General features: G+C 35.6%; 1 protein-coding gene across 3 annotated transcripts in view; it reads left to right on the top strand.

Annotated features, from left to right (window-relative positions):
- Positions 1-24153, top strand: part of LOC124362535 — a 127572-nt gene that overhangs the window by 80247 nt on the left and 23172 nt on the right. For all 3 annotated transcript variants that reach the window (XM_046817127.1, XM_046817129.1, XM_046817130.1), the window contains exon 2: positions 12291-12377. In XM_046817127.1, coding sequence (XP_046673083.1) covers positions 12291-12377 — 87 coding nt within the window. The remainder of the gene's footprint in view (positions 1-12290; positions 12378-24153) is intronic.

Below are 24153 nucleotides of genomic sequence, written 5' to 3'. Positions count from 1 at the left end.
ATAATTTTCTTAATATATCGTTGAGAATTATATTCTATGTGAAGCATATTAATACGATATTCAAATTTAAAAAAATAATTTTATCGTTGCAGATGTCTACCGATCGATCTAAATCCAAGAAACATAATAAAAAATTAATTTGTATATGAATACAGTAAAGTATTTAAAATTGCGTACGAACTAAAAATCAAACAAGACATTTCCATTTCTCTAAATTGTATATTTTAATATTTTATTTAACTCTTGGTATTTAAATATACACAAATAAAATAATTTCTTGATGTTCGAAACAAGATACCAACCACGACAGAATGTAAATCACAGACTCCTCATAAACATGATTACTCAAAATGATACAGCCATAAATGAGCTAAGGGCCCCCACAAAGACAATAATAAACTTAACAAATACCTAACATTCAAAACAATTAATTATACTTTTTTATATTGAAACGCTATATACAAAGTCAGATGTCCTTACTGAATGAATCAAAGAGTCTCTTTTCAATTTTATCTTCCATTTTCCAAATATTAATGTACACAAAAATTGGGTGTTAAGCTAAAAAGGGTTTTGGTATACGGGGATCGTATACAAAAACCTCAAAAGCCAAAACTACGACTATATTTGTTGGGGAGGGTGGAGGGGGAGAGAACCCGTTCCAGTTATTACGTATGTGAGTATGTATCGAGAAATGTATTTAAATTACCTCCTAGAGCACAAAAGTAAATCATACAACTTGTTTGTGAGTAAAGATAACAAACAGCAATAAGTACTTGCGTTGTGTGCTAGTGAATTTTATGCATTCTGAGCCAAAAACAAAAAGAATATTAGAATCTCAGTTATTAGGACTACGCAGGATGTCAAATGCAGGTGAAGTTTGTAATAGTTTTAACATTATTTTGACACGGTTTGTACCAAAAAACGGAAATGATAGAAGTTACAATGTAAAGTTCGAAAATTATTGACCTGTTATATCCCAACAGGGGTCAAAATTAGAGGCCTTCTCTTCCCAAATCGTTGGATTTAAACAAATCTAATTCTGCAGAGTATTTATTCATACCGAATTTTTTTATATCAGACAGTTTTAAGAAATCAATAGAAATCACAAATTTATAATCTTGGGGTCAAAGAAGATGATATGTACGCTTATGGAGAATGACAAAGTTTAGTTTTTACAAATTATTACGAAAACCACCCTCCTTATTTACTCCTTTACAGCGTTTAGCAGGTAAAGAATTTCTATATTGCGAAGTGTGAAACATGAGAAAACAATCCGCATTAATTGTCCATGCCCTCAAATCTTACTTCATTATATTGCAAAGTGCGTTATAGTCCTTTAATTTAATTTTTGTTTTATGCATTTCTCTGTGGTCTCCAACCTAAGAGTTCTCTGAGGATATAATAAACTAATGAAATCTTAGAAAATATTGAAAATAAAATACATTCAACTTAATGCCTTATAATTTTCACAGGCATTTACGCTATTTTATGGATTTTATTTTTGGGTCTCGGGGTTTGAAACTCCAACCCAATGGTTTTGGAGTTTATACATTTAACTATTAAGAAAGTGGTTCTGGAAATAGGATCTTCCATCGACCATCGCTTTATCACGGGAATATTGGTACACATTTTAATAAGGGATTGCTTACATATAAATCCTCCAGTTACAGTCTGAGGGTATGTGCGCGAATCCGTGGGCAACACATATCACCAATACATACATGAACATGTAATTCAATAAATTTTACATTTTAATTTTACATCGGTAAACACATTTAAGTTCTTACAAAAAACATTTAAAATAATTATAGCAACAAATCCCTGTAGCTCTATTTCATTTTAAATTTTATTAATGATACAATTGCACCGATCAATTCATCTCTTGCATTATAAAACACTTAATTTAATATCTTTTAACCGTCCAAGTGATTTTTATTACTCATATAACATTAGGTCGTATACTATTAGGTTTATGTGATTATATGAAACTAACGATCACAATAAAACAAAGTAAAGTAAACGTACAATACTCTATTACCATAAAACTGTTATGACCTACCCGCCGCACCTACTGGAATCTGAAGTCGTGTTCGTCGGAAGAGATCCAATGAAAGTCTAGGTATCAGGAGTCAACTCTATGACAGCGTCATATTCCAGACACTACACTAGGAGGATGGTGAACTGGAGGTAAACTCAACATTCACTTTAAATGATCACGCCATAGGAACGTTATGTGTGGGGTAATTAGAACCCACTGGTCGTTGGGATATAATTGCCACTTAAATAAAAGAGACCTTAGTCGGTAACAAGAGTTCACCTCAGTCATCATGTTCATTAGTATTCCCCTTAAGAAAAACTTGTTTCTATCGCTTTTTTAATGGAATTCTTTTTTTCATTATTTGTCATGGCAGACAGTCAGGTCATACGATGAAGTTAATGGTGTCTGCGGAATTTTCAGGTACCGTTTTGGAAAGAGTCTAGAAAAAGAGCTGGGTGAACATTAATTATTTGTCATGGTGAACAGTCAGGTATCATGATGAGGTAAAAGGTACCTGTGGAACTTTAAATACCGTTTTGGAAGGAGTATACAGGAAGAGCTGGATGACCCACTCATTAACTGTCTCTGTGGCCAGTCAGGTAGTACAACGAGGTAAAAGGTCAAAGGTGCCAGTGGAACTTTCAAGTACCGTTTTGGAAGGAGTATACAGGAAGACATGGATGACCACTCATTAACTGTCTCTGTGGCCAGTCAGGTAGTACAACGAGGTAAAAGGTGCCAGAGGAACGTTCAAGTACCGTTTTGGAAGGAGTATACAGGAAGACATGGATGACCACTCATTAACTGTCTCTGTGGCCAGTCAAGTAGTACAACGAGGTAAAAGGTGCCAGAGGAACGTTCAAGTACCGTTTTGGAAGGAGTATACAGGAAGAGCTGGATGACCACTCATGAACTGTCTCTGTGGCCAGTCACGTAGTACGATGAGATAAGAGGTGCCAGTGGAAAGTTCAAGTACCGTATTTGGAAGGAGTATACAGGAAGACATGGATGACCACTCATTAACTGTCTCTGTGGCCAGTCAAGTAGTACAACGAGGTAAAAGGTGCCAGAGGACCGTTCAAGTACCGTTTTGGAAGGAGTCTACAGGAAGAGTTGGATGACCACTCATGAACTGTCTCTGTGGCCAGTCACGTAGTACGATGAGATAAGAGGTGCCAGTGGAAAGTTCAAGTACCGTATTGGAAGGAGTATACAGGAAGACATGGATGACCACTCATTAACTGCCTCTGTGGCCAGTCAGGTAGTACAACGAGGTAAAAGGTGCCAGAGGAACGTTCAAGTACCGTTTTGGAAGGAGTATACAGGAAAACATGGATGACCACTCATTAACTGTCTCTGTGGACAGTCAGGTAGTACAACGAGGTAAAAGGTCAAAGGTGCCAGAGGACCGTTCAAGTACCGTTTGGAAGGAGTCTACAGGAAGAGTTGGATGACCACTCATGAACTGTCTCTGTGGCCAGTCAGGTAGTACGATGAGATAAGAGGTGCCAGTGGAAAGTTCAAGTACCGTTTGGAAGGAGTCTACAGGAAGAGATGGATGACCACTCATTATTTGTCACTGTGGACAGTCAGGTAGTACGATGAGATAAGAGGTTGCCAGTGGAAAGTTCAAGTACCATTTTGGAAAGAGTCTAGATGAAGAGCTGGATGACCATTCATTAACTGTCTCTGTGGCCAGTCAGGTAGTACAACGAGGTAAAAGGTCAAAGGTGCCAGTGGAACGTTCAAGTACCGTTTTGGAAGGAGTCTAGAGGAAGAGCTGGATGGATGTTACGTATCAGAAGGTTTAAATAAAAGAAGTAGTAAATGTCACTGCCGAAGACAGAGATCGTGAGAAAATATCCAGGCGCTGTCGTACTTGAGGCCCATACCAGTAAATCTCGAGGTAGGGATCTGTAGAACGGCTTATAACTCTCGGGCGGTCGACAATAGTGGAAGTGGAGTGAAGATTATCGCCTTTCTCCTTGGTCAAGTGGTCCTTCTATTCCTTACTACGTGGAGAGGCCGATGGACACGTTTTTACTTTACACCACAATAACGTCTGCATATATAATGTTTAGATAAACATATACATATTTCCGAAATAAAATCTGAGAAGACATATCGGTGTCAAACGTTAAAAAATTGAGACCAAGTGAATTCCCCTGTAACGAGTTCAAATTCTTTAAAAACGTTAGAACAATCTTTTCTCATAGTCTCAAAATTTACAGAGTTTCGGAAAAGTATTAAATATTGTGTTACATCTGCGTGAATAAATTTTTAATTCTGAGATTCATTAATGTAAAAGAATACTTTGTTTTGTTTACAATTTATTGGATAAGGCTGTATACAAGGTTAGTCTGATAATGTGTCCTAAATGTTTAACAACAACGGTTTCAGATAAAATCAAAATTTACCTTCCTAAATCAATCGCATGCATAGTCAATTTAAAATAATTTTATTATATTTTTGGACAGTATGGGCAAAAACAAGATATTAAAATTCTAGTTATAATCTAAATATCTTCAAATATAGACCTGTGACATTTGGAACGTGGTTTTAAAGCCGTCGTAAATAGAAAGTTTTGATTTAAATCACTTTTCAAAATTTTGATTCAATACGCTACCTGATATTTTCCATAATATTATAAATTACATTAAAAAGTTGTGTTTTCTGTTCTTTTAAACAGTGAAACCAGCTGTAATGAATATCTTTTAAAAATTATATGCAATATCAATACACCTGTATATACTCGTACCAAAATGTGTATGCCCTCGGAAATTAGTTATATGTCTATATCTCATAATTAATCGATAATGACAATCGTCAAAATGTGTTATAATCAACAATAGGTACTTGACTATAAATCATAACAATCAAAAACATTAAGAGATACAATGATTGATTTAGTGTGATATTGGTCAACTCTACAACTATCAAAACTGGAAATGTTTGTTAAAGATAAAAATAACTCAAAATTAAGTAAGTTTAAAATCGCGTTGTTTTGATTGGTTAATTGTGTGCAGTGGTACACACAACCTGACGGAATTGAAACATAAAACTGCATTGATGGTTGTCGTAAAAGTAGTTATATATAATATATAATATACCTGTAAATAGAAAGCGTATGAAATGAAGGCCGCTGATACGCAGGAAGACAACACTACCTGCAGCCTATGTCGAAATGTTGGTTGAGTAGAGCGGAGGACTTGTACAGTACTGACGGATGGATATTAAACATTTGTTACGGAAAAGCACAGGAATAAGGAAGATGGGTTGACAATTTATTTTATAACCGTTTAAAAGCCGTTATACAAAAAATTTCTTAGCATTAGTATAGATTTGACGTTTTGAGATAAACGGTTCAATATATAAAACGTTTGATTGTGGGATAGATTCATTTTTAAATAAACTAGAATTAAACTATAATACTAATGTTACAAATAATGTTTTTTTTTAATTTAGGTGACGTAAACATAGACTAATTAAAAAGATATTGCATCAAATTTGTATTTAATAATGGGGTTAGGTCGTGTGAAGTGCATTTATAAATGGACAAGAGTTACAGAGAACATCTAGACATGCATTGCCCTCATATTTGATATCGCGATAAGACCAATCGTGACGGTCAGTCAGCTGTTCTACGTTCTACAGACCTCTGTTACAGACCACTAACTACGCTACTACCCTTACCATCGACGTCCTGTCAGCTGTTCTACGTTCTACAGACCTCTGTTACGGACCATTAACTATGCTACTTCCCTTACAATCGACGTATGGTCAGCTGTTCTTCGTTATACAGACCTCTGTTAGGAACCACTGACTACGCAACTACCTTTACCATCGCTGAAAGTACATATACTCAAAACAAAGCACACAGATACCATATTTTGCAACCAATTTTCCTGTTGAGTGTTGTAACAAGACCACTTTGTTCTAATGACTCAAAGTAAAATACGTAACGAAATCAATATTTGTTTCAGGAATGACAGTTTTTCAGATTATTTCATTCACATAGAACATTGACAATTAAAAAGAGCAATGTTGGGAGTTCTTGAGTCGAAAGAAATATAATTAGTATCCGTGGTAGGGATTTATAGTAGGATATCTAGACTTTTCCTGTGCCTCCGAACGAATATTTCAGCAGTAAAACGTCATCGCGGACTACGGTCGGCTCGGGCAGCGGGACGGCGGAACGTCGGGCGCGGACCGTACAATGGCCGGCCAAAGAGCCGCAGGCACGATGACATCATCCTGTAATTGGTGCAAACCACTGCACTGATTGCCCTCAAAACACATATTTTATTGGAGGCACCATCATTTCAGGATGATTGACCCGCTTCGACGCTGTCCCATACCGCCTCTCCATGCACGCACTCGCCCAGCTCTATCCCACGACACGTTGGGCGCGAAACATACAATGGCCGGCCACACAGCCGCAGGCACGATGACATCATCTTGTAATTACTGGTGCAAACACTGCTTTGATTGCCCTCAAAACACATATTTTATTGGAGGCACGATCAATTCAGGATGATTGACCCGCTTCGACCCTGTCCCATACCGCCTCTCCATGCACAAACTCGCCCGGCTCTATCTAATGATACGACAACATCGGAGTACGACATCGATTTCCATCATTCGAAACAAAACACTTGGAGCAGTCAACAAAATTTGATAGTGATATATTATCTCATCAATAGTGGTTGTTAGGTCTGGGCATCAGATCGTGTTGTACATGTTCTGGTGAGGGTTTTGTGGTTATGATGAAGTTTAGAAGAGTTTTCTTGGTTTTACTTAACGTCCACATTCTCTTCGATTTTACAGAGCCTTGTGAGGATGGCCATATCGCCTAGATGGTAAATATATTACAGACCTATCAATGGGAACTATACAACCTACTAGTATAGCCATGTCCGAATTGTGTAATATTGTTAATTGTAAGTACAATCGTATGACTCCTTTGAAAATTTGCCAACATGGTTATTTCCAAACTTTCTCTTGTCAACTGTAGCTGTTAGTCTTTTTAAAGTGCTGTTGTTTATCAAATTCTGCATCATGTTTGCTTTTGTAAATATGATATACTAGAGTGATTTCCTTATCCTTATGTTTTGTGTGTCTATTGTGTTCACAAACTAGGACATATATTCAACCTTAGAAATAATCAAGAAAGAAGATGGTATCAAAATATTGAAAGCCATCTTGTAATAAATAACTTATATTAGTCGCTGCTTGGTCATATTGGTTGGTGATTGGTTGAGCTTCATTCAGTTATGATAAAGCTCCACCCCTTCACTCACCTATGGACGTGCTTAACTGGCCCTGCCAGTTTTAGTTCAATACTTGTTGACCGAAGATGATTCTCCACAACGAGACAAAAATACATCGATTAATTATTTTTCGGTGATTGGTTAACCTTCATCGAATTATGATAAATCACCACCCCTTTACTCACCTTTGCATTTGCATTACTGGTACTGCCAGTTTTGGTTCAATATTTGTTGACTGAAGATGATTCTCCACAGTGAGACCAAATTACATCGAATAATTATTAATCGGTGGTTGGTTAACGTTCATCGAATTATGATAAATCGCCACTCCTTCACTCACCTTTGCATTTGCATTACTGGTCCTGCCAGTTTTAGTTCAATATTTTTCGACTGGAGATGGTTCTCCACAACGAGACCAAAATATATCGATTTATTCACTATTCATACCTGCCTTAAAACATAATTATGTGCGTCAGCATCCGAACTTGGTAGAAGACAACTAATTTATAGGAACATACCGGTATTGATTAATTACATCAGATCGAACTCTACTCTGAACCTCGAAACCGACTCTTGCAGCTCAGATAGACTCGACCAAATCGCGCTGTCGGTGTTGTACCCCACACCTGTGCCGCACGCCACCTCGCGGTCCGAGCAGGTTTATCAGCTGATTTAGAACCGGCGGCGACCTCACTGGATGTCCGGACATATAGTAGGCCGTCAAGGGCAATATTTCAGAGCTTCTTGCGCCGCGCCACGCCGCGCACAGGTCCGCGACTGAACCATCGGGATACACAAGTGAGGCTCGCTTAATTAATGCTTCCGCAAGAAGTTAAACTATAAATATTTGGATTTTACAAGCGGCTCGACGGAAAGGCAAACAAATCACACGAGTGCCAGAGGCCGTGGGACTTGCACTCCCCGCAATGCCGGCTGACGTTCGGTCCGTCACAGTTGCAGCCGCCGCGTATCTGGTCTCGGCACCTTCCTGGTGTACACTGGCTTGTAGATGGTATCAGTACCAACGATTACCTTGTAATGTGGTCTAATTTGTGATACAGCCGCGTTGAATTCCAGGATAACACGAATTCATTGAATTTACTACATTTTCGTACTTTATTTCTGCTATAGCAATCACAAAAATGTCTTCACAACTCAGCAGACTGTTGGAATAATAGGAGATAATCTGAAATTCCAGTATTGTTTTATCTGATTTTTTGTATGATTTAGTCGTATCACCAAGTCGTATAGATAACGATTTTTTTTATTTCCGTCTGTGTTTTGAACCTTCAAAGTTCGGGTCAGTGACTTTACATTATTACAGATTCGATTCGGGCCGACAATTGAAACTAATAATTATCAACCACGGAACAGTAAGACTAGGAAGTGAACACTGCACACTGTGGATGAGGGTACAGTGACCGGTGTACAGCGGTAGCAGAGGCAATGCCGAAGCGACATTAACCACGAAACTATGCGGGGGAATGTGCGGTGCATTATAAATCGTGGTCCATTGTTGCGGCGCGGCAGCTCGGTGCTGCAGACCGACATCGCTACTCAGGACGAATAGCGAAAGAAATAAACGTTCCCAGAACTCGTGAAGACTGATTGTAAAGTCAGATAGCCCAACACAGTTCTCATCACGGCTCATCACTTTGCCAAGAGCGTGTAAGCAGAAAATTATAGAAATAGAAAAGGAACAGAATTTTTGGAAGAGCGATACCTACCTAATAATTAAAATACTGGGCTCAAACATTTTTTTGCACTATGACGACCAAAATATGCATTAAGTGGTTATGCTCGACAAAAAGATTACGTCTTTAATGCAATCTTTTTAGTACATAGCCTACTTCCCATCACTCAACGTAGAATCTCTCGGTGTCAATAACATAACATTTTAGTGAAAGTTTTGTATTACAGGCACAGCTATCTCCGATACATTCTAAACGACACGGCACTAGGTATGAATTTTATTTGGACGTAAATGAATTAAGTACGATCCTTGATCTGAGATTCCATTTCAAGAGAGCATATTCCACCTAAGCTGTTGAGGTGTGAAATTTGGACTCTGCCGTGATTCAAAGCCTTTCTTGGTTCAAAGCCTTTCTTGCTTCAAAACATACTAACTGTGGCGTAAGTTGGCCCATTATTTCTCCCTCAGGTTCATGTAAATAGGTCAGTTGCTTTCCGCCATCACGAATTAGGTAATTCAGAAACCAAACCATTTGCCTTTCAAGACTATCTGAATGGGAATCCAAGAATCGGTTATTGTAACTCTTAAATATGTTGCAATCGACCAAGCAACAAAACAAGCATGGTAAAATTTAAGACAAAAACTTGAAAAAAAAAACAAAAACTTTTTGAGTGGTTACATTCATCGCCAAATCATTTATTCAAATATTACGACTCCCAAACATGATGCACAACATTGTGATGCAGACAGAAAAGGAAAACTGAGCACAATTTAGGTGACTATGAGGCTTTAAAGAAGGCTTCGACATGGGGTGAAATGAATTGAATGATTTTCGGTCCCCACTCAACACTGAAGTCGATCTTGAGGTAATTTCCGGAGCAGACATTTGGAAATGGATAAAAAAATTGGTTATAGTACAAAACATGTCATTACAAGCTTAACCAATTTACTATTGGTTTTACTATTTATTAATAATATCAATATTAGTGTTTTTTCTAGAAACTAATCTTATATACTCATTCGCAGTTTAAACGATATACCTCAGGCTTACATGCATTAAACAACATTTTTGGAATACAGACTTTCATTGTATTAAACTATAGTTGAGAACAATTTCGGCAACTGATAATTTTTTCCCAAAGGATTATTAGGGAAACCAACAGAGCCAAGAAAGATATTGAATAATAGGGGCACATCAGATGTTGAATTATACTGCTACAAATAACGCGACTTAGCCCAAGTAGTCACCATAAGGATCTCGGCACTCAAAACCTCCTCACAGGTTACCTGGTAAAAATATACTGCATCACTCCATCATCACATTTGGATAGGACCTCACTGCTTTGTACAAATATTAATGGCGAAAGTAATACATTTTTTTAATCCAGGCCTCTTGATTTATATAGTAATTCCTTACCTCTGGTATTTTGTTGCTGGGCACTTTGTTATTTTGTACAAATGACGTAAGAAGTCCACTTTTTTTGAATCCATGAACCCTCCTGTATGATATGCCTGATCTACCTGCAGGTCCAGTTGTCTACCATTCGGGATAAATAAATAAAAGAGGAATAAAAGATTGCGTGAAGTCTGATTTATTACAGAATTACTAGCCTCGCTGCAGATCTGCGGTCGGTCGCGGTCGCAAACTGAGGCTACAGTCCACTCCACGCAGACAAACTGGTCTCACACCTGCGAACTTGATATTGCAGAACGGGCTGCGTTTTTGTTGAATAATTAATACAGTATTATTATTTGATAGAGGTTGCATTAAACAATGCGTGTTGAGGCTACTAGATGATCAACAAGATATTTTATCCTTGAAACTAATGTGACGTCAGGTGTTATTATTTTAAAAAATCTTTTCAGAATCTATCAGGTATCTCTATGTATTTTAAATAAAAATATTCTAAATATGTTCCAAAATATCCAAATAAAAATTATATTAATAATAGGAATACAATGTTTTGTTATTTAATTTAAAATATTAAGAGTTTGAAGCCAGGACTTATATTTCAGGGAAACTTTATAGATATGCAATGGTTGTGTTACTATAGCTAATGATATATTATATTATAAATGTGTGTGTATATATATATATATATATATATATATATATATATATATATATATATATTATATAATAATTTTTGAAATTTTCTTTCTGTTCCTTACTCCTGTATATTCCTTATTCTACTATCCTTCTAAGCGCCTGACAACTATTCTTCTTCATTTTCAGGTCCCTCTATGTCCCCTATAACTTCTCCACTATGTGGGGCATAGTTAGCCGATTGTCGATTTATTTTGCCAGGATTCGTATTATTGTGATTTAAGAATGTCGAATGGATCGAAATGGCTATCAAGAATTTTTTTATTGGCAACCGGCTGAATGGTTATGGGAGGATAGTGTTCGATATAATACTTTACTTTCACATTGTAGTGCTTCTAAAAATATTTACATCATAAATTTAAACTCTGAATTGAGCTTATATTGTGCGTAATATCATTAACGTAAGATTATCTAAAACTATAATCAAATTTACGGAAAAGCAATGTAATTTGTGCAGTTTGATTCAAAAATAGATTATATTCTTTTGACCTTGTACAAAGTATTTGGTACTAAAATTATGGTTAGAATTTAGTTTGTGCACACTATATACTAATTTTTATCATATTTAATACGTACACAATAACTATTCTACGGTTACTATAGAAAATATCAACTATTATTTGAGAGTATTTCTCAATCACTCATTTTCTTACCCTTTAATACATTATTTGAAAATCAATCCCAACAAATTAAAGGTTTAGTAGTTCATTAGCAAAATGATTAATTTAAACTGTCTAGTTTGTTGACCGAATTGTACGAACTTTCACATCCTCCGTTTTACATTTTCAATACACATTGGACGTCTTTCACCATACGCTCGCGTTATTCACAACAGATTCTATTATGAGTGCTGATAAAAGAATGACAAAGAAGAATTTCACCATTCACCACCATGGAAACCCAGATAACAGTTGAAAGGGTGCCTATTGTAGCCATTGATTGTACCTTACTTGAAAGCGTAAAAGTTGGTTTTGCTGATAATTTGACTGCTGGTTGGCTAATTATCTCCGTGACACAACCATATTTATCCAAAACAGAAAAATCTTATGCAAGCAGCTGATTTGCACATTTGTAGCCAGTTTTCAGAACCTTTACATTTGTGTTTATACTCCAAAAACACTACTGTTACTAAGGTTAACTAAAACTAGTATACTATAATACTAATTCCCGATTCTAACGCAGGAGCGCTGCTTGCTGACGAGGACGATGGGGACGGGCCTCAGCAGTGCACCAGCCATCACGCTAATAAGCTGTCTCCTGACCATAACGGTAAGTTCTTAACATATCTTTTATTCACCGATGCAAAATAAATTTCCGAAATTTAGTACTGATTTTATAACTTCAAATTTGTAGTTACTTCACCGTGTAATACAGATCTTACTAAAAAGTTTAAAATTGGGTGTCTTATCTCTGAAAATCTGTGTCTTGAGTGATGCCTGAAAAGAAATCTTTTCTTTCAATGAAACTTTCATATTGACTGAACTGGTCGAATAAACATGTTACTGAAAGTTTGACAATGACAATTTATAAAAGGACGAATTTATGGAATCAAGGGTCTTACAATTAATTCTAATATGCTAATAAAAGTCATGTAAAACTACTACAACTTATATACCAGTCTATAGTTTGCAGCTATACATTAAAAAACCTTCATATCTCTACTGCCAAGGTCGATCCGTAATAAACCTATAGCAGTAATTATGAGCTCTTTCTCAGAACTTTCTGTGGTCATGTAATTGTAGCAATATTCAAAGCTAGAATTAATTATTTGTACAGTGTTCTAATAAGAACACTTTCTATTTCCTTTCTACTTACATTTGTGAAACATTTGCGTTTCTTAGCCATTTCGTGACTTATCATCGTCCAGTCATATAAAAAAATCAGTAACACTACGTTTCGAGATCGGCAATCTGATCTCTTCCTCAGGCGAATAACTAACCTAACAGATAATTACAATCTAAATTATGTTTTTTGGAATGGATTAATACAAGAAATCTAAATATGGTATCTTTTCCTCCTAGATCATATTTGTTTCAAGACTTCGTATATGTATTTTCGTACACCATATTGCACGATACTGCACCATCGTTCATTAGTAAACGACTGGATACAGATTCCATCTTCCGTAAAGTTAAAATTGACTTTTTTAGTATTCCGTGAGTTGATCTTAGTAATTGACAGAGTGTTAGCAAATCACTCGAAGGCGTTTAAAACAAAGGTATACAATTTTTCGTTCATTCTGATGTATGTACAATTGCACCAACGATCGCGTTCACGTCCCAATTCGATTATTGAACAGCGTGTGAAAATCTGCCTCTATTTTTTATGACCCCAGGCATCTTCTTCTTTTAGGGTTACTTCTCCTATAGATCGGTTAAATCAATTTTTCCTTATACGACTTTGGAACATTCAATACGTCACTGTACGCTGCAAAATTTGTAGTTTTGTGAGGAGGGTGCGTGCTTGCGCGGGAACCGATCTTCGATCGCACAGAGTATATTATGGTGTGGAGACCACATGCGATATGGATTATGCGACGCGGCGTTTGTACGATGATTGCATAATGTGTAGGATTCCTACAATCAGCCTACTCCGATACCGAGCAACATCTGCAGCTCTGTTGGCGACTCCACCTGTGTAAATGTACGACCAAGCCCTTATATAAGCCAGTAGCCTGCAGACTTGTTTGTCCCTTGACACCTAGGTCCGGCGACGATGCGTGGAGCTCGGTGCGTGTACGCATGGTCAGTCAGGGCGCATCAGGTGTCTCCTGTCGCCACCGCACTTGTGTTACTCACTCACTTCGGTTTTGTGTTTAAACAAAAACATCGTTCATGTCACTCAACTCAATAGTGAGTCAATAATTAATAAAACAAACAGTTGTTTAATATGAAGGTTTTGTAAATTTAACAGTTTCAGCAGCTATAAAACACAAGTTAATAGCGCCAAAGCAAATTTACACGATTTTCCCCAAATAAATTTTCTGTAATGAACTACATGTAGTATCTCATTCTAAAATTATAGTTGATTTTTAAGACATTGATAAGCTTATAAATTAGTAGAACCTATTTCTACTCTAGTTATGTTTCGACTTAAACCGTATATACTCGTAATTTCTAATATTTAAAACTAGTGCATAAAAATGTGCAAACTATGTTTAATTTTTTCTATCAGGATATAAACTTTTAAAATATAAGTAAAACTATAAGAACCATCGAAACATCATTTGTGTAATTCCTTAGATCTTGTTGTTTTGTTCCTTTTGTATGTATATTATAATGCTTACTATCCAACACCAAATAGTTCAAAAGGAAATTAAACTTAATTACTTTTTAATACTAAAACAATATTGTTTCCCCCAATGAAATATTCATAAAGACCAAGTGGTCGCAAAAGTACTAAAGTTCCGGATTTCATCCACAACAGTATTAGGGCTGGATTGCTTTTCGAAAACATTCCATCGGTACATGTATTTTCAAAAAACTCTCCTGCCCACTCTGATCCATTTCCCGATATGGCTTATCACCCACATCGTGAACTGAGTAAACTTTACAAAATCGATTTGGGGAAAAATAAAACTTCTGAAATGGTAGCATTGAAATGTTTTCTGGGCAAACCAACTGAGAAGTCACCAATTAGTTTCTATTTTCCCATATTCTTGATACTTTTCTTATGCTCGAACTAAACTTCTTCTTCTTCTTCGGCCTTCTTCATGGTTTGTTACTTGCATCTTACTTGTTAATGTTTGTACTACTGACTTCCCTAAAATGCAGGCAATTTATCGTATCAACGATAAACTGCACTTTGTCACAACACCGAGAAGTACAAGTGACTTAAACACTACAAAAGCTCTCAGTATTTACAGACTAAAGCTGACTCTTCTGAGTAATTAATTAGCATTTCTCATAATTGGCTATATCCTGGCTTACTTGGTTATATATAGGCCAGATTACATCATTGGCTGAGCGGTAGAGAAGACGATCACTCGAGGAACTGGACAAATTCTGCTTGTCTGGGTATCCAACGATAAATCGAGAACGAAGTGACCTATAACCTTGAAAGTTTGTATGAAGCTTTATTTTTATATACAAAAATAAGCATTAATTTATCGGATTAAATTATGGTACATGTCACGCCATTGGATTTCGCTGAGCGTTAGGAACATTTTGAGATTTTTCTTATGAGTAACGATTATGGCAACGAGGACATTGTTGAATAAACAAATTTGTAAACAGAGTTCAAAGATTAAACATTTTAACACGTCACATATGAACTCATGTATCATTATGTTACTTAGTTGTATTGGTCGAGAAGACTTTCGAGTTTCATCAATAGTGTGTTGTATCAGTTTGTCTGTAAACAGACGGGGTAAGAGTTTGACATGACCCATGGTCCTCTATGGGATTTGGCTGAGCGTTAGCGAAGCCTACGACTCAGGCTCGAGCATTAATTGAGACATAAACTTGAAATTTATTGGCTGAACATTTACGTAGCCTAACGATCCGCAGGATGTCTCGAGAAATATTTTATTTATACACTTGAAATATTCCAAGAAACTTCTTTTTCTACATCACATTAGTTCAACGGTGGTGCATGTCTACACATGAGATTTGGCTGATCGTCCTTGGCTGGCATAATCTCTCATCTGTCTGCCTGGGAGCTGTAAAAATCTATTTTTTTAGATTGTCTACAGAACACCTCTAAAATAAAATAACTTATATACTGGACATTTTGCATGCAACTTCAGCGACGCGTGTTACACAACATAATGTCTCAAACTTCAAAAAACGACGGGTTGAGTCTGGTGCATTTCTTTGTGATTCCATTGCTTTGTTTTGCAAATAAATACAATACACAGACGAGGGTAGTATTGTAGCTCCCTTACCGAGAGTCTTTTATTCTCGATAAACTCAACAAATATAATTTATTATTGAGATTCCAGTGTTCCTCAATAAATAAACACACAAGGTGGTATAATAATAATAATCTCTTTATTGTAATTGACAAAGTTAATATTTGTATTGTTAGTTGTATTACACAGTCAAACATATGTCTACTTTATACCAACGTAGCTGTCAATTACAAAAATACTTTTTTGCTACATGTTAGTAATATTATTGGATATTAGTTGGTTAACATGTATTAACAGCCATCTCTCTATAATATTTTTGGAATATTGCAGATCAGCCACCAAAGTACGGTTTCGTAAATTCATCTACATTGTAGTATGTACTTGATAACAGAAGACGCTGGCTTTAAAACTTGTAGTACTTTCAATGTAACGTATATTTTTCGTAGTTTAGGAATTTAACTCTCATTCTTTTGGTAGTCCTCCAGCCTACGGTGAATACTCTGCAGATGGTGTCTTTGCATCGCGTTACATAATGAATGCACCTGAATTCCAGTGGTTGTGGTGCATTTGAACTGTGGTTCCAATAATATGTAACATGAGGGAAGTGTAAGAATATTTAAAGCCTTGAAATGAGTTTTACGATCCATATATTAAATGCTCTTGGTCGTCATTTCAATATTATTCTAACTGCCTTTTTAGAAACTAACTATCCTCTAAAGTGGTTTTTGAACAATTTAGAGGCTATTACCATAAGGCAAATATGGAAAAGAAAATCCGTTATATACTGCAAGAAAAATGTTTATTGGTCATTAGCTTAACAGTCGTTTATTTTCTCAGTATTTGTATAAGTATTTCTATACTTTTATGGAGTAACACAAATTGGGTTGAAACCCAGGATTGCTAAAATACTTGCTTTAGTTTAAAGGGGAAGACGAGTCTTGGACACACAGTACGTACCATTAATACAATATTGACAGCGGCGCAGAGACGATTGTAGCCTACGGTCTTAGTTTTAAACTCCGTAATTAATTACAAACCACTTCAATCCATCCATATTCCTGCGTCTAGCAAATTTTGTCAGTCTCTGTATTTACATTATAAGCAAGTTTCAGATATTACAGCTATTAAACGATGTGTTGCATGTGTCTTTAGTTCCAAACTTGGATCCATCTAATTTTTTTTTCAAACAAATGTAGTTTTTTGATTGTGAACTGATTTTAATGACGTTTAAATGTAACGTTGCGGAGGGGAGTATCAAAACTGGACTGTCAACTGAATATTTTTATCAAGTCGTGTCAAGTTTTATTAAGTAGATTGTTATAAAAGGCCCTTTTCTGATAATAGCATGTTTCCAGAATAAGGCATTCAAAGTTGCAGGTGTCATACTTGCGTTTTTATAGTTCGAATTGCAGATTTTCTACGCACTTCATCATATTATTTCATCAAAATAGAACAACAAATATTTATAGCAAGTTTTTTTCGCGACTGTAAAAAACCTAAAAGAATTGGGTATAGAGGCATTTTTCCTGAAGAACCCAATTATAGCATAATTATAATATTCAAAAGAGGAAATTCTCATAGAGGTTTGGATGCCTGTGTAGATATTTTTATTGATTTTATATTATTCTTGACTCGTTATAAAGAAAAATAAACAATATTTTTGAAACAAATAATAATGTAATAATAACGTTATAAAAATATAATATTCCGATCACGAGATAAAACCTTTTCAATACGACAAATATTGGATCACACATTTCAGCAACGTAAGTAATCAGATATTAAAATTTTGAAATAAGAGAAGATTATAACGAAATCAAATCCCGCTTCTCCAGAAGAAGAGCTTAATAGTTATAATATAGCTAAATATAGCTTCTTCACCAGATATGTTTAGCAAATTCTATCAACCTTTAACTTCTTATCTATCAGTCGACAAACTACTAGTTCTAGAGATTATGATACTTCAACTGCTCGATAGCAACTCTAGGAAGTAATCAATTTCCAGTTGCCGTTGTTGCGGAAAATCCTACTCAGGTGATATTAGCTGCTTTATTATGGGACCCTGGCTCAATCGTTCTTACACAAATCATTGTAGGAAGAGGGGAGGATGGAGAGTAATTATATCGAAACGTAATAGTGGTTGAGATTGACAACTCTGTCTGTAAGTAAATCGTTTTCCTTACACTGAAAATCGGTTTATGTCATAAAGAACACGTAAGTTATATTGTATCGTTATCGTATCCTTATCGTGCTTATTACAAAAATCATTGTAGGAAGAGGGGAGGACGGAGAGTAATTATATCGGGGTAATATACGAGTATTGAGGAGATTGACAACTCTGTCTGTAAGTAAATCGTTTTCCTTACACTGAAAATCGGTTTATGTCATAAAGAACACGTAAGTTATATTGTATCGTAACCTATCGAGCTTACACAAATCATTGTAGGAAGAGGGGAGGACGGAGAGTAATTATATCGAAACGTAATAGTGGTTGAGATTGACAACTCTGTCTGTAAGTAAATCGTTTTCCTTACACTGAAAATCGGTTTATGTCATAAAGAACACGTAAGTTATATTGTATCGTAACCTATCGAGCTTGTACACAAATCATTGTAGGAAGAGGGGAGGACGGAGAGTAATTATATCGAAACGTAATAGTGGTTGAGATTGACAACTCTGTCTGTAAGTAAATCGTTTTCCTTACACTGAAAATCGGTTTATGTCATAAAGAACACGTAAGTTATATTGTATCGTAACCTATCGAGCTTGTACACAAATCATTGTAGGAAGAGGGGAGGACGGAGAGTAATTATATCGAAACGTAATAGTGGTTGAGATTGACAACTCTGTCTGTAAGTAAATCGTTTTCCTTACACTGAAAATCGGTTTATGTCATAAAGAACACGTAAGTTATATTGTATCGTAACCTATCGTGCTTACACAAATCATTGTAGGAAGAGGGGAGGACGGAGAGTAATTATATCGAAACGTAATAGTGGTTGAGATTGACAACTCTGTCTGTAAGTAAATCGTTTTCCTTACACTGAAAATCGGTTTATGTCATAAAGAACACGTAAGTTATATTGTATCGTAACCTATCGTGCTTACACAAATCATTGTAGGAAGAGGGGAGGACGGAGAGTAATTATATCGAAACGTAATAGTGGTTGAGATTGACAACTCTGTCTGTAAGTAAATCGTTTTCCTTACACTGAAAATCGGTTTATGTCATAAAGAACACGTAAGTTATATTGTATCGTAACCTATCGTGCTTACACAAATCATTGTAGGAAGAGGGGAGGACGGAGAGTAATTATATCGAAACGTAATAGTGGTCGAGATTGACAACTCTGTCTGTAAGTAAATCGTTTTCCTTACACTGAAAATCGGTTTATGTCATAAAGAACACGTAAGTTATATTGTATCGTAACCTATCGAGCTTGTACAAATTTCAATGGAGCGACACACTCACGATTCTCCGCCGGCTGTGGCCCGTTTTATAATTATACAAATGAAAGCGGCGCAGGTTTGCTAATGAAAGAAGATAGCGATGGGTTGAGTTGAGTGAGGGGGAGGGAGGAGGGGAGGAACCAGTTTGTCACCGCGTCTGCGCTCTGCGAGGGAATGTGGAGGAATTGTGGTCGACATCGATATAACACATCGATCTGCCGATTAATCAATCGATGTAAATCAAGTGGAGTATCGAAAGTGTATTAGCTTATAATGATTGTCATAATCGCTTATCCAAATATTGTATGTTAAGGTCTGAGACGCAGCACAAAGCCAGGCTGTGTTTGTAAAGGGTCATTCAGCAGGATGTACAGGCAGAAAAAAACAAGATTACGTTTTTAAGTAGCTTTTTAAACACATTAATTAATATACATACTACTTTCTTTATACAAACACAAATACTTTTCGTATAAAATCCATATATTACAAATTCAACATACCTATAACAATTCACTACTTTTAAGCAAAGTCACGTTTTTTCTCTTAGAACGTGATCAGTGATTTTCGAAAATATTTCTTACAATTGTATACCCTACAAGTTTTAGTATTAAGATGTAGAAACATTTCACATTAGATTGCATAAGATTCGTATAGAAAATCACTTTAATTTATATAAAAAGTACATTGATAAATGGGAGCCAATAACAAGTTATCCAGTTAGCCTATTGTGTTTGCGTGTTGGCCCGGATCTTAACACCGACCTTTTTACGTTCGCTGGGAAGGTGACGAAATGTAATTTAATATGTTTACAGAATTGCTTCTGTCATATAATGCAATCATTTGTTTACATGCGTGATGCAGTGTTAATACCAATCCAGAAAAGACTAAAATATACTTGATTTTTTTATTTAAAATATACTTCGCCATCTTTGTTTGAGGTAAAATTGGCAGAATAAATTCAGTAATATCATCACACGACTTCCCATATAACTAGATGCGGATCTCACAGACAGATTTATAGTATCCATCTCTCAGATAACAACGTTCCCAGAAGATTCACAAAAGGCACATCTAGAGTGTAACAGTTGTTATTGATATCAAGTATGTATAGAAAATAATAGTTTTGGAAACACAAAATCGGCCAACAAAAAGGAATTCTCGTAATAATATAGATACTGTGGATGAGCAAGGGAACATTTTTTATAAAAATGTATGTTCAATCAGCTGCCACGCACAGGTAAGAAAAGCATCATTACACTGCATAGACAACATTTTAGCAGATCATAAACAACCCTATTTTAGTTACAGAAACTCTAGCTTCTACGGATCGTTCTAAAAAGTCCATTTAATTACTCGCATCACGATGTTGTATTTAACTGGAAATTAAATGGTTACGCATGTAATTGCGTTTAGCGCATTATCGCTGTTTATATTGCCAGTACACTTTAATATATAGCTTCAAATTTGATGTCTGTAGACTGAGTCAAATGACCTTTTATACATGGAAATGAGTTTTAAAAACACCGCTTCCACATTTCTACGCAATTACAATAAATTATGCTCGTAAAAGGCTTGTACGCAAAATTACGCGCACATTACGACTAGCATGCCCACAGAGAGCGGTCTCTGAGATACGAGCGGTCGTAGACAACAATAACCAGAAACAGCCATAAATTTTACATCATTCAGTTAAAGTAGCATAACTAATACGATTCCATAATACTGGATCATTCAAAAAGAGCCGAGGCCTATCAAATTTTATTCGTATTGTTAAAAGGTTTCCGTAACGAATAAGTAATAGCATCGTGACAGCAGTCTGCCCTAATATTAAACGTTATATACTTTTATTGCTATTAATTGTGTGTCGGCCTTAAGTGGATTCCAAAATAACTTTAAGAACAGAATTTTACAGGAGCCATCGTGCTGCTGCAACATGCCTGAAACTTCATGGGCTCCAAAGAATGGACATTTAGCTATCAATGATATGCTATATCCTCATAAATTCCTGAGGTTAATAATGTTCATTGGGAAGAACTCCATTTTAAACCTTACAACCTATCTTTGAATGAATAAAAACTGTGCCAGCCACGAACCTTGTGGCCTCAGTGTCATCGGGCACCTTCATCGGCATATTAATACGTCCTAAACAATCTACGACATACATAACTGGAATTGGGAGACACCTAATTTAGATTCATTTAACTCATCTTTGAACGAATAAAAGCGGTGCCACCCACGAATCCTTGTGACCTCAGTGTCATCGGGTACATTCATTGGCTTAGTAATACGTCCCAAACAATCTGCGAGATCTAGAAATAGAATTGGGAGAAATTCCCATCGTTGCACTCTGTTCCTGAACCCATTATTTAGCCATGAACAATTTATGATTTGTCAAAACTTGAGCTGTCAAAAGTATCTACACGGGGGTATGCAGAATCTGCGCGAAAGTTTTAGTTGTTGTTTGTTAAAATTGAGTATATTTTGTGCCGTTATTATTGTGAATAATGGGTATAGTAGAAAATGGCATTATTCCAAAATTTACTCAGAACAGTTCTTTGTTTAAAGTTTTTTTGGCGATGGAAACATTGTAAAGGAAACAGAGGTTTTCGGACATTCGCCATCGTTTAGTGATACAAGAAATCAGCACCACTACGATCTGATCTCTTCCTCATGTGAATAACTACCCTAACATATAACTAAAAGTTATAGATATTATTGACGATTTTACGGTATTAAAAGAATCACATTTTTAACTATTCATAAGCATTTATACATAAGTTTTTAAGTTAAAAAATCTATTGATTTAAAACTAACTATTATTTATATCAAAGTTATAATTTTATGTTAAATGTTAATCCATGTTAACATTTTTGTTAACGTGTTCTGGAAACAACATTTTATTGTTGCAAAATTATATAAATTTTTAGTTCAACATTGAATACTTGCACATTTTGAATATTTTATAATACCTCACTTATTTTGTAAAACTCTTCGTAAATCTGTGCACAAGTCCAATCCTTTATTCAGTGTCTTAAAAATTGTGATATTTTGAGCTTTGGAATGTTACTAAAAAATCAGCAAGTTAATTATAAGACATTTAGCAAACAGTTTTAAGAAACAGCCTAATTGTAATTCACTAAACATCCTTAATTTTATTTATTTATTGAAATTAAATTAATTTTGATAAATAAACAATTTAATTTGTTTCTTTAAGCGTGTGAGTGCATGCAGGCGTGCGCGCGCACGTGTGTGAGGATTTATGCATTTTGGATGTTTTCGTTGCCCAATCTGAACCAATAAAACGTTTAAAGACGGTGACCACTTGTATTTGTGCAAAAAATTTAACTTACCTAATTTGCAATATAGAGCCAAAATTACAGACGTTTAAAAATATCAGGTTCTTATAAACAAGCTTTATTTTTACACTTTATTTGATATATAATAAGGTTTCAAGGTGACGACCACTCAAAGCTTGGAAAAGGAACGATTATATCTAAGTTATGTATCGTAAAGCAAAAGAAAAATTTTTTTGAAAGTTCTTAGGTAAATTACAAAAAAGTTTTGCTCTTACGTGTTTTATATCTCGTAAGATTTTCAGATGTCGGCAGTACAAAGTTTTGAGTAGTATAGATCACTACCTAAATAATTGTGAACATGATAAATGCCTTAATTATTTCATATGTTTATATTAGAATATAACAAAGCGAACAAAAGTTTTTAAAATATGAAGTAATTTCAAATAAACAACTTTCATTCTTACATAGTTTTGAAATTTCTTATGGTTTGAAGGTTGTGGCCGTTCAACATTTAAAAAAGAAAAGATTATAAGTCAATTACTGGGCATGGTAGAGGAAATAAAGTGTCTTAGAATCCTCAGGTCATTTACAATAATGTGTACCGTAAATTAGTTAATTAAATTTCATACAATGTAAATTTCGCAACCTAATCAGCCAGTATAATATAATATTATTTTACATCCAATGTTCCGGAACTAAATTATTGGGCGGAGTAACTACCTAATTGGCACGCGTATGAATTTTTCTTCTAACCCTTTGTAGCAGCCCAACTACGTAACCGATCAGACCTCGCGCGCTTTGTCCGCGAGTTTACGTAGCTGATGTATCTCACGTGTTGTTTGAATAGATGGCTACCACTTCCGTCAACTCTACTCCTCTTCTAGAAATAACCGTTCTTAGACTACAGCTTCAATGTCTCGTGCCAAGACGCCGACACCCGGGTTGTGAGTCTACCTATTGCGAAGGGAAGTGAAATATTATTGTTTTGTAAAGTAAAACGTCGTACGCATAATTCAATAGAACATTTGATATTTTAGGCCCACCTAGAAGATATACTTTTTAGTTATTATATTCTAATTGGCAGCAACGTGGCATTACATAACTTTTCCTTTACCATCTAAAAGTGGTGCTTTTAAGTTTTCGTAATTAAACTGAACTTATAAGTAAACTTTGTATTTCTAGTATTTATTACTACGACCTCAGAAGTCACCACCCCCATGTGTTATCGTCATACGGTACAAATGTTGTTCTTCCGTCGATACGTATATCAATAATATCATACGGTTTTCAGGTATTGCCTCTACACAGTTTTTAGTTACATTGTGAAAAGAATAGTGATTACTATAATTCAATCCGATTCAGTAATCTCTTCTAAGTATAAGAGACTACTTATACATTGCGTGGATAAGGTCGTTAGCTAGTCAGAAACAATAAAATGTGTCAGGAT

The sequence above is a fragment of the Homalodisca vitripennis genome, chromosome 5 (assembly GCF_021130785.1).
Source record: "Homalodisca vitripennis isolate AUS2020 chromosome 5, UT_GWSS_2.1, whole genome shotgun sequence".
Classification (NCBI taxonomy): Eukaryota; Metazoa; Arthropoda; class Insecta; order Hemiptera; family Cicadellidae; genus Homalodisca; species Homalodisca vitripennis.
Note: the sequence above shows the minus strand (reverse complement) of the source record. Positions and strands in the feature narration are given on the sequence as shown.